The sequence below is a fragment of the Paroedura picta genome, chromosome 4 (assembly GCF_049243985.1).
Source record: "Paroedura picta isolate Pp20150507F chromosome 4, Ppicta_v3.0, whole genome shotgun sequence".
Taxonomy (NCBI): Eukaryota; Metazoa; Chordata; class Lepidosauria; order Squamata; family Gekkonidae; genus Paroedura; species Paroedura picta.
This window is the reverse complement of record NC_135372.1, coordinates 39571877-39588772: the sequence shown is the minus strand read 5'-3', so window position 1 is coordinate 39588772 and position 16896 is coordinate 39571877. Positions and strand designations below refer to the sequence as shown.

Genomic DNA, 16896 nt, shown 5'->3' with positions numbered 1-16896 from the left:
CAGTATAACCATGGGAGAGCACCCCCGCAGGACAGTGGAAGAGGCCAGTTCCCAGCTTCACAGTAATGCTGGGAATAGCTTGTGGCCGAATCCATTAAGACAGGATTTAGAGGGAAGGCCAGGGAACTCCTGGGGAACTCTCCAGAGAGAATCCCTGGATTAGACTATAGGTGACCATTAGGGACACCAAGAGCGAGCAGTTCCTTTTGCCTCCAGGAAATGACAGATTGACTGAATTTTTAAAGAAACCCACAACTCCCCTTTAATCCTCTGCAGATGAGCAGAACCTTCTCAATGCCGCTTTCATTTTATTTTAGGCGGCATCAGCGCTTGAGGAAAACAAAAAAAGGTGGCTCGCCAGTTGCTTTTACCTAGAAGTAGAACCACACAGCTGGTCCGTATTCAGTTTCCGGCTGGTTATGGAGTCTCGTGGTGTGTCGGTCCCACAAAGTCACAGCAACACCTCAGATGTGGCAAGTGATTTGTCGTGGCCACCTTGTGCATCGTTTTGTGTCTTGGCGGCCCGCCGCAAATTTGGTGGACGGCTAAGGAGCTTGCGTAAAAGAGCAAAATGTACATAATGGGAGACCGGGGAAGGACTCTCCCAAGATCTTCTGTTGAAAACTTTGAGTAGAAACAAGGTAAGAAGCCAACCAAACATGTCCTCTCTCTGTGGCCTCACCCAGAGGTCTACTACAGCAGGGGTAGTCAACCTGTGGTCCTCCAAACGCTGGCAGGGGCTCATGGGAATTGTAGTCCATTAACATCTGGAGGACCACAGGTTGACTACCCCTGTACTAAAATCATGGCTCCACAGGAACACACACAAACACAACACATTGGCTCCGGCACACTGAATGGTCTCCTTTGGAATCTTTTATTAACGTATAGAAAATGCATTAAAAAAGGAACTATACAGAGGCTAAGAGCAATCAGGACTAAAAATACTAGTTAACAATGGTTAACAAGCGTATATCCCATTTCTCTGAGCTACGGTTCCATTACGGGATCATTGGGTCATTTTCCTGTCCCCCTATCTCGCTCTGTTCACTCTTGACTGGGTAAGGTTTAGTTCATCCGAGTCCTTCTGAGGGAGCCTATCACTTAGTAAATTTCTTCTATTCAATAATCAGCACAGTTCCAGAATAATGCATGGGGGAGATGGCCACGTTTTAAGAAACCTTCTTGAAGACCTTCTTGTGAAAAAGAAAACAGTGACACCAGCCAAAAGGTTGGGCCTCTTATGCGATTTTATATTCTCAGTGGCATCTCTCCTTTCTGCTTCATCCCACCACCCCATCATTCCTAGTCCACATGGCAATTTCTGAACTAATGTAACGGTCAACCGGCCTCGAGGCAGTATTACTGGAGTGCCACAGGCACTGTGGATCGAAGTATTAATGAAAAGAGTCAACCAAGCACCTGGTCACACCCCTGGACAAGAAAAAGAAGGGAAAAGGCCCCCAGCCCGGAACGTAAAAAACAGGGAGGAGGATAGATGGGTGCAGGGCAGGGCCATGGCTCAGTGGCAGAGCATCTGCTTGGCATGCAGAAGGTCCCAGGTTCAGTCACTGGCATCCCCAGTTGAAAGAATCAGGTAGTAGGTGATGTGCAAGACCCTGACCTGAGACCCTGAGGAGCCATGCGTGTTCATGGGGAACCTATGCATGTTGACCTCCTGCCAGTCAGAGCAGACAACATTGACCTGAATAGATCAGTGGTATGGCTCAGGATAAGGCAGCGTCGCGTGTGTGTGTGAGGGCACGCATGCACACGCTATTCTGAGCATTCCCAGTAAGCTCCAGCATCACAGTGGTTTCTCAGAGATATCCCTTCTGCTCAGAACTGGAGTCTTCTGTTTTAAAAAGCTGGCCCCTCCTTCTGACCGTTCAGGGAGTTCAGAGATGGAGAAAAGAGCATCCTTCTAATAGACCAACACGGTGGACTCCATTGGAAAATCACTTCTCACTTTGGATTTGTTAACCCGGACTAAGGACCATTCTCGGCTGGAGCAACCAGCAAGCTACACAATCCAGAGCAGCCTTTCCCCACCTTTTGACCGTGAAAGTACCACTGAAATATCTTTCAGGCTTTGAGATCCCACGAAGTGACTTCAGCTGGGCATGATTTCCTGCCATGCCCCTTGAAGTGAGGAGCCTTGGGCAGCAAAGGTTTAGATCAGGGGTAGTCAAACAGCGGCCCTCCAGATGTCCATGGACTACAATTCCCATGAGTGTTCGCTGGCAGGGGCTCATGGTAATTGTAGTCCATGGACATCTGGAGGGCTGCTGTTTGACTACCCCTGGTTTAGATGGCCATGGCCCCTTTCCTTCCACCCCATCGAGGCCCATCACTGGCCACTTTGGGAGAGGGTGGGTCAACCTTGCCAAGGGTAGAAATACTATTTAAAAAAACCTTTTATTTCCTGTTTGTTTGGAGCCAGAATCGGCAGGTATAGGGTGGGAGGGCTACCCCCAGCCACAATTTTGAAAAACCCCATGCCACTGAGGAGGCTTCATGGTACCATTCAGTACCTCAGTACCGTGGTTGGGAAACCTCTGATCCAGGGTGTCCCCTTTAATCAATGCCTCGGGGCAGCTCATCCATGGGGGCTGTTGTTGTGAAGAAGACCCCAAAGCCTTTCTGGCCAAATGGAACCTTCTTGACACGATTGCGCAGTTGATTAGATATACTTTGCACATAAACATGGGTTAAGAATGTGTTAAAATCAATCCATCTTGCTTGCCTGTCCACTGCACTGATTTGAGCATAGAAAGGATGGGGGAAGGACTTAAAGGGCAATCGGGAAGATTTTGACAAGAGAGTCCCTTGAGTTTAGGAGGATACGTTTTCATTAGCACGTTAAGCTACTGGCTGCATTTAGTGGGGACAAGTAGCCACATTATTTTAAGAGCCATGGGATGTCTTTGTTCTGACCTGGAAGGCCCAGGCTAGCTCTGACTCACTGGGCCTTGCAAGCTAAGCACGGTCAGCCCTGGTTAGGACTTGAAGTTTAGGGTGTTTGCTCAGAGGAACCTCTAAACATTTCTTGCCCTGGAATCCCTATGGGATTGCCAAAGGTTGGCTCTGACCTAACAGCCCTTTCCACCACCCTGGCAATTTGGAGGCTATCACATGCATTGTGCCATCAGCCAAGCTCATGCACCACATGGAAGATGCAGGGCCAGGTTTCAAGGTCATGTGCAACCCGCCATACATCCACAGTATCTTTTCCGCCTCTCTTCCAACAGAAGGACCTGGTCTGGTGTGGCATTTCACGTCTCTGCTAACCAGCTCCCTATACAGAAGCAGCCTGTACATCCATGTGGGCTTTTCTGGATCTTGGCCATTAGCCTTTAGGGCACTGTTTGTGAACACTCTCCAGTCTTCATCATGGCCAGGTGGATGGCATCAATGAAGTTACCATGGCTGGTATGTGCACTTATGGGGTATGTGTAGATCTATAAGGACTTTATATGAACGAGAAGGTGTCTTACTGCTGATTTTTCCTATAGCATCCGCTGCTCACCTGATGGACACATTCCTGTACAATGATGGCAGCAAATACTGAGTCACAAATACCAGTGGCAGCCTCTGCTATTTTCTTGCAGGCACTCCTTGCTAGCTTGAGCTAACAACCAATGTGCAGTTGAGGGTCATCACAATGGAAACAAACAGGAGAGCACCATTACAGATGGTTGGGCTACTTGTATGAGTCATGACTTATGCTGAGAGACAGAAAGAAAGGAGAGCTACTTGAAAATGCTGTGCAATGTCCTTTTGCAAGTGACAAATTCAGCGCTCGTCTTCTTGTGCCTATTTTTGACATTCGTCACAGAACTCCTCGTAATTTTTAAAAATGTGGCATATTTCGCCCCTGGAACTCAGAACGGCAATAGATGGTGTTACTAAAGTCCTAATGACAGAGCCAAAAAGAGCTGAATTTGTTATTCATAAAATAGCGCAAGTCCAAGAGTGCGTTCATGATTATAATTGAACTCAAAATAAATGGAGTTTTTTTTGGAGAACACTGTATATTGATTTCTTGCTATTGATTTTTTGGGATGTTTTTACATTTTAAAAATATTTTCAAGTAGCTTTCATTTCCCTCCCCCTACTTGATCGCTTGGGTACTTGCCCACCCCCCATTGCCTGTTGTTCTATACCCCTTTCCTCAGCTGGAGACAAAGTGAGTTGTTATCGCAGTGGTAGGACTGTTTCCAACCTGCATTTTCCAAATCAACAGGACTCAAAGGCATTGGCAGGGCAGAAGGGCCAGCGAGGGGAAGGAGCTGCTTGACTCCTTCTGCAGATTCTCTCCTGCTTTGGCTGCTTTCCCTCCACTGCTTGCTTTAGATTTTGGAGCCTTAATTTTAAAAGGCAACTGGGAGTGGGGGGGGGGGAAGCATGACAGACTCATTTGGCAGGGGCAAGGCTAAGCATCCCCTTCCACCGCTGAAGATTCCCCCCTCTGGTCACCATTTGCCTCTCATACAGGCAAGAGACACAGCTTGTGAGTCTTGCGAGGAGAGCCTTAACTGGTGAACTAGACTGTACAGCTGGAGGTAGTTCTTCAAGCCCTCTGTCCCAAGCCATTTAGGGCCAGAGGAAAGAACCAGAGTGTTGAAGTGTGCCCAGAAACAAATCTTTCAGCTCAGGGGCAATGCCATCCCCGTATCCTGTCCCTGACTTGGACCAGCCAGACAGTTTTCAAAGGACAAACAGCCTAATTTGATCTAGAAGCTCATGTATTGTCATTCAGAATGCCTACCTTGCTTCACAGTAGGGAGGGCATGTTTCCCTTGAAGTGTCCTGTTCTGCCGGGTGAACACATCCTTACATCCGATCTCTTCAGGATAACAAATTCATTCTTATTTCCATCCTGGCCAGGCGACTAGCATTTCAGAATTCTGTGGGATTGTAGAAATCCGCCCCATTCTCACGAGAAGGGAACAGTCTTCCTATTAAGAGCTGCAGAGTATGTTAAAGGTCCCCTGTGGATGCAGCAGGATGGGACTCATAGTGAGACACTGCTCATAGTGAGACACATAGTGAGTCACACTTTCCTGAGGCCCCTTGAGGTCAATGACCAATGGGTGTTCCTCAATGGGTGGTGGTCCAGCCATGGTTGAAAACAGAAGAGTCTGCCTACCTTTGCTCCATCTGCTGTGTTTTCTGGATTTCTCCACAAGGTGGTGGCTTCGCGCTGTTCTAAACCCAAATCTTAAATTTCCCTTTAGAAAAAAAAAATATTCCGTGTGTATGTGCGTGGCTTCTTAATGGCCGGCATTAGTCATCATTACTGTTAACACTGTTGTTAAACAGTGAGGGAAGCTCATTGCTACATCAGAGAACGTGGGGGAACATCCAAGCTTTGCCTTTTAGTGCCGTCACAATTCTGCACGAAGAGCTTTGCAACATTTTTTTTTAAAAAATTGAACAAAATCCTGTCCCTTTTGAGTTCTAAAGGCTACAAGCATCAATGCGTTCGAATGAAACTCTGTCGGGACTTTCTCTTCCTAATTGGGGGTGGTCCACTTTGAAATCGGGGCAAGCCACTTACAGATGGGAACACATTGTTTGCTTTTGCGTCAAGGGGGGGAGGGGGGCAACATGGAATCATTTGTGGAGCGCTTCCTGGGAGAGGCGTGTCCTCCGGGGTGTGCGTGTGACCTGCCGGAATGGCACAGAAGAAGCTAACCGGCAAGCGCTTTTTGAAAGAGCCTGTTCAGAGCAGCTCTTTTCAGCCCACAAGAGACTGACCTGTCATGGGGAGCATTCTAATTAATATCCATTTCCTGGGCTCGTCAACTTGTACTAGATAAAGGCAGAATAATCCCGATGGCTCCAAGCAGGGGCGTCTTCAGTTGGCTGGCTGTGCAGAAGCCATCTAAGGGAGACCTAAGCCCTTTTTGCACATGAAATCAATGCGCACTGAAAGGGAGTGGGTGCACGTGTGCTGGCCTCATATCTCTTTGTCTACGTCTAATCTCTGGCTCAAAAGCACAGGGTCTGTGTGCATAGATTCTCTCTCTATGATCAAGAACACTATTTTAAAAACCTTTCCAGATGTTGCAGTAGCGCACACCAGAGGCTCATATGAGCAGTGACACAGTCTTCCCAATATATGTGGCCGCCATGTTGCATGAGAAGGGGGCATTTTTATCGTGAGCTTGTGAATGCAGAGTTCATAGGTACTAAAACTGTACATGAATGATATATACATACATTGCCCCTGTTCACACAACAGGGCAGCTATCAGAGATGATCTAACAGATGACTACAATAACATCCGAAAGGGACTTTGAACGTTCCTATTCATGGGGGAGCCTATGCAGGTTGACTTCTCCAGTATCTAGACTGCATGTTCATACACCACAGATCACGTGTGCCTGCCAGCTCCCATGGCATGTTGCCAGCTCACAAGTGCCTGCTCCCTTTCTGTGTGCAATGATTCTAACATGGGCTGTGTCTAAAATTTATCAAAGCAGCCAGACTTGGTTATGGGCTGTACTGCTTCAGACTGAAGACACGGCCTCACATGATAGGCACATTCTATCATGCATGTGTGCATGGGTAGAAAAAGAAGAGTTGGTTTTTACACTCCAATTTTCACGGCCCAAAGGAATCTCAAAGCAGCTTACAATCACCTTCCCTTCCTCTCCCCAACACAGAAATGCAAAAAGTGGTGCACTGAAATTTGCGTTTGCTTCTCTGAACATGAGTTCAGAGCTCTTGGTTGTGAAATTCCTGCAGATTTTGGGGAGTGGTGTCTGGGGAGACTTCTGTGGGGTCTAGAGTCCACCTCCCAAAGCAGCAATTTTCTCCAGATGAACTGATCTAGATCCCCTGGAGATCAGTTCAAATCCCAAGAAATCTCTAGCTAGTACCTGGAGTTGGTTACTATTTTTTTTATTGTTGGCAGAGGTGACAGCCCTTGTTTTTTGTTGGGGAGGGTGTCTGGTCTCCGTTTGTCGCATGTGAGGAGGTCACCTGAAAGAGGCTGGAGTCCATATTCTGGATTTTGGAATCTCTTTCCTGGCTAACGGGCATCCTTGTGAGAACCCTGCTTGTTTCTTGAAGAAGCAGAAGAGAAGCAGAAGAGCTGAGCTTTTTTATACCCCACTTTTCACTCCCCCCCAAAAATCCCAAAGCAGCTTTCAATCGCCTTCCCTTCCTCTCCCCACAACAGGCACCCTGTGAGGTAGGTGGGGCTCAGAGAGCTCTGAGAGGACTGCCCTTTGAGAACAGCTCTAAGAGCACTGTGACCGGTCACCCAGCTGGCTGCAAGTGGAGGAGCGGGGAATCAAACCTGGAGCTCCAGATCAGAGGCCACCAACCTTAACCACCACACTACAGCGGCAGCGCAAGCAACAGCGCCTCCCGGAGCCTCTTTCCGTCTTGGCAGCCTCTGTAAGAGCAGGCTGGGTGTGAAAGGCAGCACCGTACAACAGAAACGGGGCGAAGAAGAGAACCTGAAACAAAGCCAGTCGGGCTCAACGGGGAGCAACAGAACAGAACTCCATCTTTCTGGCAGTACAGAAGGTAGGGCTGGCCAGGAAGTCAAGAAGTCACTGGGGATGACAGCAAAGCATCGTGGTCGGTCTCTTACCAAAGTGAGCCAGCCCTCAGAGGCCTCTTGGCCTCCTGCAGCATTCAGCGGGCTGCCTACCCTGCCTACTTTTGTTCTTTCCTCTTTTCTTTTTTTTTTTTAGGATTATAAAATACAAATAAAAGACAGAAAAAAGGCTGCTTGTCCAGAGGGATTCCGGCCGCTTTACGGCTGCACAGACCGCCGTTTCCGCCCCAAGGTGTTGTTGTGGTGGTTGTAAGGGCGCATCTTCATTTCCACAAACGGTATGGAGAACTCGTGGCCTTTCCAGTGGTACCAGTTGATGCCCTGCGGACCAAACAGAGGTTTTACAAACCGGGCGAATAAAACCCCAAGTGTATTTCTGTTTATTTCTCAGAGACAGCAGGCATGCTAGGATCCATTTGGGTAATTTAAAAATATAAAAAAGAAGGGTGAGAAGATGTAAAAATGTCACAATGCCGCAGACTGGAATATTTTAGGCCTAAAGCAAAGAAGGATATTTTTTTGTGGAGGAGTGATATTTAATTCATAGAACGATCCTTAGAGCTTTAGTGTGTTCAAAACACTTCTGAAATACTAGGGCTGGTCTAAGAAGAATGAATAAGGGAGCAGGGAATCACAAAAACTCATCCCCTGCCACAAATTTTGTTGGCCTTTATGGTGTTACTAACAGGGCTACTCCCCTAGATAGAATTTTGAAGTGTTATGTATTGTTTAGCATGTTTAGTGTAGCTTCAACTTAGTCATGGTACAGAGGCCAGACCTGCTACTGTACGCAGGTTTGTGAGCCAGCTGCTGGATTATTCTCCTGTAACCCTTCCACTGCTTTGTGTCGAGGGTGGGATCCCCAAGACCTAACAACATTCAACATTTAGCTTCACCCAGAAGCCACTTCTGGAGCTTGGTTAGCAGGGCATGGCCAGATAGAGGAACAACTGGGGCACGCTCTAGCAGTCCCAGTCACCTTCTGGTGCTTCTACAGTTAGGAACTGAGCTTGGGAGAGAAAATTAGATATTTGTGAGTTCCTCATATAGTTGCCAGGTCCACTGGTCTGGACATAGATCTCCATTTTTCAGACGCATCTTGCCCCTCCAAGCCCCCCCCCCCCCCGCCCACTACCTTAAACTGGGAGAACACTGCATAATAACTTAACAGGCTGATGCCACCAGGAAGTGAAGTCAGGACACTGAGGTCATCGGTATGTGTGTGTGATGCTCTGGGATTTGGGCAAAACTCTATAACAGAAGCAAATTCTATCATAGAGTTTTGCCCAAAACCAGTGTCAGCACATTGTGTTGGTGATGTCAGCACATTGCATTGCTCTCAGAAAGTGCCCCTTCTATCCCATCCTTCTTGGATGGACGTGGCAATCTTAGTTCCTTGACAAAACATCATGGTTTACTGAGAATTCTTAGTCAAGCACAGGGGAGTAAGCTCACCATGAATAATTTCTAGAAAGGCTTTCAGTAATCCTTAGAATGGCTGCTAGCAGATAGAAGTCTATATATCTCAGTGCCAGAGACAGGAAATTAAATAAGGATATAATAAGGAACTAGATAATTTAGACTGTTCATGCTTTAATAGTCCCCCAACATGGGCCTAATGGTAGAATCAGCTTGACAGGCAAGTATTATAATCCTCTGGGATAAGCTTGTCAGTGGCTCCAGTCAGTGTCAGAAATCCCTTGGCCCCAGATTTTTGTTTAAATGGCAGTGGTGACTGCATCCTTATATCACTTCCAGGGAAAATCCAGAAGTGACATAAGGTATCTCTAGGAATTGCTGATAACTGTGGTTTTACCATAGAGTTTCTGGTGATTCCTAGCATTTTCTAATATCACTTCTAGGTTTCTCCTGGAAGTGATGAGAGGACCCAGCTGGTGTTTTGGATCCCCCCGCCCCTGGGGTTTCCCCCAACCCGCCCTACTTCAGAGAAGCTTATCTAAGACCGTCTTGTGAGTTTGAGGATGAGGTGAGATTTAGCAAAAGAACACCTAGCTCTGTGCTCACAGCCCAAAACCCTACAAATATGCTAACGACGGAGGTCAACCTTGTCCTTACCTGGCTGTGTCGGGACTCGCCGTATTTGCCATTGAGGTTGGTCCGGTGGCAGTTCTTATACCACCAAGCCCCTTTGTAGGACATGGCACAGTTTGTGACAGCAACATCATTGTCTCTGTCTTTGGTAGAGAATGGACGCCCCTGATGATAGGTGAGTGAATCCCCTGCAAAGGAAGACATCCTGTTAGGCCACTCCCTGTTCAAAGGCTGAATTCATATGTGCATGTCTTGTTGTGACAACTTCTAGCTGCAGCTTGCATGTGGAAACGACTGCGGCTTCAAATGTGTTGCATGGTCTTTCCATTTTGCCTCAAAGCAACAAAACTGGATGGCGATATTTTACTCTTTCAGTTTCAAGCCACCGAAAAGAATAAGAAGAGCTGTTTTTTGTATCCTGCTTTTTGCTACCCAAAGGAGTTTCAAAGCAGCTTACAAATGTCTTTCCCTTCCTCTCCCCACAACAGACTCTCTGTGAAGTAGTGGGCCTGTGAGAGCTCTAATTTATTTATTTTATTTATGAGATTTTTAGGCCACCGCTCTCCAAGATGATCTCAGGCCATTGGGAGTTTCAAAGAGGCTTACAAACATTTTTCCGTTCCGCTCCCCAGAACAGACACCCTATGAAGTAGTGGGGCTGAGAGAGCTCTAATTTATTTATTTTATTTATGATATTTTTAGGTTGCCCCTCTCCAAGATGGCCTAAGGCCATCGGGATATAATAACAAGCTAATACAAAACATCTAAAAACAACTACGTACTGAAACCAACTTTTAAGTGATGAAAACTCCCCAACTACCCCACAAATTGCTAAATTATGTGCTGCCACCATTAAGATGCGCAAAAATTTCACAGGGCACTAAATTTTTGTGCATTTTTAAATAACAGTCATAAGTATGCAAATGGTATATAATTACGATTTTATGATTTGAGTTTTAAATGCATTCACCATTTTACTTTGCATTTATTATTCTGGTCTAAATTACTGTCAATAAAGTAATTTCTTTGCGACTTGGTCATGTTCCTAGGTGGCACAATACTGCTTGTCAGATCTGGCAACACAAGAGGTTTGTCAAAGTCCTGTCGTGACCGTCCTTCTCCGTGGAGCAGGAAGAAGGAATGTGGCCCGAAGCATCAGCTCCCTCCCCACCACTGAAGAGATGCACAGTGGTGCACAGGCTGAAGAGATACACAGGCTGGGAGAGGACTGTTTTATTCCATGCTCAATAAGAATAATAGTAATATGTAGATCTATGGTTAAGGCCTACGAATGCCATCAATAAGCTGGCCTCCCTACATCAATGACAAGCATCTGAATGACCACAGAGTCTTCCCAGCACTTTACCTCCCAGCTTGACAGCCAGCTTGGTGTAGTAGTTAGGAGCTCAGACATTTAATCTGGTGGGCAGGGTTTGATTACTTGCTCCTTCACGTGCAACCAGCTGGGTGACCTTGGGCTCTCCACAGCACTGATAAACTGTTCTGACCAAGCACTGATATCAGGGCTCTCTCAGCCTCACCTACCTCACAGGGTGTCTGTTGTGGGGAGAGGAAAGGGAAGGCGAATGTAAGCCACTTTGAGACTCCTTCTGGTAGAGAAAAGCAGCATATAAGAACCAACTCTTCTTCAGTAATACCAGGGCTCTCTAAGCCTCACCTCCCTCACAGGGTGTCTGTTGTGGGGAGAGGAAAGAGGTTTGTAAGCTACTTTGAGACTCCTTCTGGTAGAGAAAAGCGGCATATAAAAACCAACTCTTCTTCTTCAGCGATATCAGGGCTCTCTCAGCCTCACCTCCCTCACAGGGTGTCTGTTGTGGGGAGAAGAAAGGGAAGGTGAATGTCAGTCACTTTGAGACTCCTTCTGGTAGAGAAAAGCGGCATATAAGAACCGACTCTTCTTCTTCTCCCCCCCTCTCCCACCAGGTCGTGACTTCACTGATGATTTTAATGTAAATCATTAGGTTGTTTTAAAATGTTGAAAAAGTTCTTAATTATTGTTTATTCCAATGAAATGTTGTAAACTGCCCTGAACCTTTGGGGAAGGGCGGCATATAAATTCGGGAACAAATTTACGACGACAACAACAATAACATTTGTATCCTGCCCCTCCCCGAAAGCTCAGGGCAGGTAACCACAAAATCATAACAATAAAATAATAAAAATAAAATAAACAATAATTTATATTAAAATGCTAAAATATGATTTACATTCAGTTTAAAAATGCATTCACTCTAAAACGCTGCCACCTCCTCTCGGGTGAGAAGAGGCTTTTAAGCCTGTCCTATTGTCAACAGATTATTGAGGTGACCAGGATCTGTGTGTACCCTGAGCAGAAAGTCTGAAAACAGCAGAGCAAATAATTAGGGGAAAACAAGAAAGGAAAACACAGCCTTCTTCTATGGCACATCAGTTTGAACTGGGGGTAGGGAAGATGGAATGCATCCCTTTGTCCTATTCTCCTCCAGTCCAGTTTTTGCTCCCCTTTCAAGTCTCTCCCCACCCAAATCCACAAAAGGGCACACTCGTCCTCGGACTGAAAGAGCTAACCTGGCCTCCTCAGATACTGACCCTGCCATGCAGTTTCTCCATGTCTATTTCCACTTATTGAACTGGGCCTGAGAAAGGAGAGAATGGAGCAAAAGGGGAAGAAGACGGGAAGGATGCATAGGAGAGCTTTGATTTTATTTTATTAATTGGTTTGCATGGAAGGAGAGGTGACTGGCTGAGAGAAGGCAGGCCTGTTGCGACAGGAACGGCCACCCGGATTGGCTTTCTTACCAGCAGTGCCGTTGTAGTCCCCTACCCGGAGCTTGTACAAACTCCTGCCGTCGCTAATGGAGAACTTGTCATAATAGGCAAAGGCCGTTTCTTGGCCGTCTCGCATGTCTATCCGCAGCTCGTAGCGCCCCTGCGAGGTGATCTTGTACAAGTTGTCCAGCCCTGGAAGGGAAGTCAAAACACGGCGGTGAGACGTCCTGGCCAGCAAACCAACCAGTGAGTAACAGGAGATAAGCAAGAGAGCTACCCAATCTGGATAGCTCAGGCAAGCCCGATCCCATCAGATTACAGAAGCTAAGAAGGGTCAGCCCTGGCTAGCTCTGCCAGGGCAACCTTCAAGGGAGCAGGCAATGATAAACAGCCCTGAATGACTCTTGCCTGGCTGCCAGACAGTCTTTGGTTCTCCTGACCATTCTACACACCATGTGACATGATAAATAAATAAATCCCATCCTGCTTTGTGGCTGACTCTTCTCCAGTTGTCCTTTGGAATGTTTATTTCCTCTTGTTTGTAAAGGAATAAGCTGAGCTGAATTTCTGACTAATGCTTGGATTCCTTGCAGAATCTGGCACTGCTAATATTCCTATTGTTTCTTTGGAGATGATGTCAAGAACATCTGCACCAAAAGCATGTTTTATTCCAGCTTTATTGTCAGGCTTCCCCTCCAAATCCTGGGAACTGTAGTTTGCTGGTAAGGATGAGAATTCTATGTTAGACACTTCATCTGTTGTTCTGATCTCAGAACTACATTCCCCAGAATTCCCTCGGAGGATGTTAAATCAGGTTCATTCTATATCCTCTCTGTATGCACTGAAGATAAGCTAATCCATGCCTTGTATTAATAGTCCAGCTGGCTTCTGCATAGGAGTACAATTCCTGGATTAACCCCAAGGAATCATTCAACTTAGGCTACAACCTTCCCTTGGACAGAACCTGCCAATCATGCAGTGTGTATCCATGCGAAGCAAAGCATCGCTTGATCTTTTGTTGCTTCTCCCCCCCCCCCTCTTCTCTTCCCGTCTCCCATTGTGTTATTGCTTGGAATCTGAAATGACTTCAGCTTTAGATGGTAGATCGGTATCTTCCTCTAGCTGGTTCCCATGACTCTTCAAGGCTGTATACTATCTAGTGAACTGCTTATATACATAACCTATGAATTCAGGATGGAAGGGGGATATGTGGGGTGATGTGGATTCAAGCTTTTTACTACTACCACCACCACCACCACCACCACCACCACCACCACCACCACCACCACCACCACATGAGCCTCTTGTGGCGCAGAGTGGTAAGGCAGTGACATGCTATCTGAAGCTCTGCCCATGAGGCTGGGAGTTTGATCCCAGCAGCCGGCTCAAGGTCGACTCAGCCTTCCATCCTTCCGAGGTCGGTAAAATGAGTACCCAGCTTGCTGGGGGGTAAACGGTAATGACTGGGGAAGGCACTGGCAAACCACCCCGTATTGAGTCTGCCATGAAAACGCTAGAAGGCGTCATCCCAAGGGTCAGACATGACCTGGTGCTTGCACAGGGGATACCTTTACTACTACCACTAATTTTATTATATTTTTATAATCTGCCCTTCCCTAGATGGCCAGGGTGAGTAACAGCAGGGTTTAAAAACAATGAATACAGATTTATATAAGAACCATCATATAATACAATCGGAAGTCAGATTAAACATAGGTTTTAAGATCTTTGAAAACTGCTTTCCCCACAATTAAGTCTGGATCCTGAGGGCGCAAACAGTGCTGAAAACTTTTCCTTTAGGCGGATGGATTTTTAGCCGGGGAGGCCAGCATCTCTTATTTCTGGGCCTTACTCATAGGCCTGGCAGAACAACTCGGTCTTACACACCCTCCAGAATGGTTTACAGTCCTGGATGACCCTGATCTCACCAGGAAGAGCGTTTTGTCAGGCTAGGGTCAGGGCCGAAAAAGCCCTGGTCAAGGCCAGTTTTACTTCATTGGGGCCGGGGACCCTGGGTAGGTTTTGACTACTCGATCTTAATGCTCTCTGGGGGGCATAGGGGAGGAAGTGGTTCCGTAGAACCATCGAAGTGGTAACTGGATTGGTCCCCGGGGGAGCTCCTGATTGTCCAGGGCTGAAGGGTTAAATATGGGCTCGGGTAAGAGAACTCAGAAGCTAGCTGGGCTTCCAAGTGCTTGATGTCATAGGACTATATAGCTGCAAAGAGAATGTCTTAACTAGATAGCTGCTTTCTCAAAGGTAACTAAGAAGTGGCTTTATTGTTTTTTCATTGTGTCACTTTTAATTCTGTATCGCATTGAGTTAAGATATTGTTAATCCCTTTTCTAAATCTATATAATAAACTTTCTTTTAATTGTTTCAAGCGCCTGGTTATTTGCACACGCTATCCCATGAAGGAGCCTGGGCGGCCAGCTCCCTGACCATCTGCAATGCAGACCAAAAAAAAAAGAAAAGAAAAAGTGCTGCAATGAAATGAATGGCTCCACCTGGCCTCTTTTGTGAGCAAAGAGTTGTTTGGCCATGGCTCCAAGGAGATGAAAGGGCAGCAAGTAAGTTTGCTATGCCAGCCAAAGAAACCTAGCAAAGATCGTGTCTGCCTTTCTTAGACCATTGTTAACGATGAGCCCAGGCAGGAAAAGAGCAAGTAGAAACCCATCAAGTCAGAAAGAAGGTTGATGGATAATGCAGGAAGAGAGGAAGATAGATAAGCTGTCAGATGGAGAGAGAACACAAAATGGGGGGGGGGAGAGAGAGAGAGAGAGAGAGAGAGAGAGAGAGAGAGAGAGATTGGAATATACTTGCAGTAAAGGGTATGATGGACAGCTATCTGGTTTCTCCTGTGATGGTGTCAGGGCAAAGGTTCCTTACCCAGCCAGAACTCGTCTTCAAGGTTTCCAAAGCCAACACGATAATCTGCCCACTTGCGAAAGAAATCTGTCAGCCCATTCTGCCGCCTCTGGAACACCTGCAAAGGAAGAGAGGCCAAAGGTGAATATCTGCCACAAGTGAGAAGGAGCTGCTGTGGGCGGTTGTTATTGCAGGTGAGCTGGTAGGATGGTATGCAAGCTTTCCATGTGAAAAAATCTTGTGAACACATTTTTTTAAGTCCTCAAAGTTCAGATACATAATCCATGCATGTCCCTCCACATTCTACTTTCCTTTGAATGTAGGAAAGTTCAGAACTGTGTGCCTAGCCATGGTTTATTGTAAGAAAAGGATCATATGGTCCCACTTGTTTGACACATGGAGAGATACAACATACGCAAAATACTACATTTTATTTGACCGACTTCTTTTCTGGGCCACTTTTCAAGTGAACTAATGTGAGGACAGATTCAAATGGATAGCCGTGTTGGTCTGAAAATGAGAGCCCAGTAGCACCTTTAAGACCCACAAAGATTTATTCAAAGTGTAAGCTTTCGAGTGCAAACACTCTTCCTCAGCCTATGAACCACCATCATGACAGTGGGAATATTCTGAGGAAGAGTGCTTGCACTTGAAAGCTCACGCCTTGAATAAATCTTTGTTGGTCTTAAAGGTGCTACTGGACTCTGATTTTATAGTGTGAGGATGGATGGATTTAGACCATGGGTCATCCGTGTGGTTCAGTCAGAGTGCACTTTTGGAATTTTGAGAATGGGAAGTAGATGCAAAAACAAAATGACCACCACAGGTGGTCAGTAACAGAACGGATGCCATGGGGATAACGGGGCCACTCATAAGAAGTTGGGAAGGCCCAAACCAAGCATCCTTCCATGGTGGGAACATCTCTTTCTGAATGGGAGCTTCTGGCAGACACAAATGAGATGCCTCTTGGGTTCTTCTGAAACACGTACTGTTCAAGTGTGATGGAAGAAAACCAGGATTGGCTCGTTGTTGTGAAGAAAAGATCCTATGATGGTTCTCTCTCTAGACCCCCTACCCACACTGAGGTAAATTTTTCCTCCCAAAAGAAAACTTGTTCCATCAGAGATTTTGTAGCATGGTTTTCTTTGTTACAATGTCCCACCTTCTCACATTCTTTTGGCTATTCAGCCTTGGAACATTTTGAAAAGGTATACAGCTGTATTTCTTAATCTAAATGGCATTGACACATTTTTTTCTAACAAACTCAAGATTTTATTTTTAAAAAAGGGGGAAAGGATAATTGGATTCAAGGGCGCAAGTGTTCAAAGCCTTCCTCTGCCGTGGAAACTCACAGATTAACCTTGGGTCAATCACACAGTCTCAGTCTAACTTGCCTCACAGGTTTGTTGTGAGGACAAAATGGAGGAGGAGAGAAGATGTAAATGCACTCTGTCCCCCCTTTGGGGAGAAAGGCGGGGTATAAATTAAGTAAACACATTAAAAAGTAAAAATGACAAGGAGATAATCCTGAAGGGTTTTGTTGCTGTTCTTATGTCACACAGAAACACTTGCTCTGTGGAAAGGCAGTTAAAAAAATGAAATCGTTTTCTTTTGGGAGAGCCATGATT

At 46.2% G+C, this 16896-nt stretch overlaps 1 protein-coding gene across 2 annotated transcripts in view; it reads right to left on the bottom strand.

The window, feature by feature from the left end:
* Positions 1-850: 850 nt before the first annotated feature.
* The window catches only part of TNR (tenascin R), a 536279-nt gene continuing 520233 nt past the window's right edge, over positions 851-16896 (bottom strand). For both annotated transcript variants that reach the window (XM_077332511.1, XM_077332512.1), the window contains 4 exons: positions 15290-15386; positions 12431-12592; positions 9656-9819; positions 851-7900 (listed from right to left, as the gene is read on the bottom strand). In XM_077332511.1, the coding sequence (XP_077188626.1) occupies positions 7778-7900; positions 9656-9819; positions 12431-12592; positions 15290-15386 (546 nt within the window). In that variant the 3' untranslated portion in view covers positions 851-7777. The remainder of the gene's footprint in view (positions 7901-9655; positions 9820-12430; positions 12593-15289; positions 15387-16896) is intronic.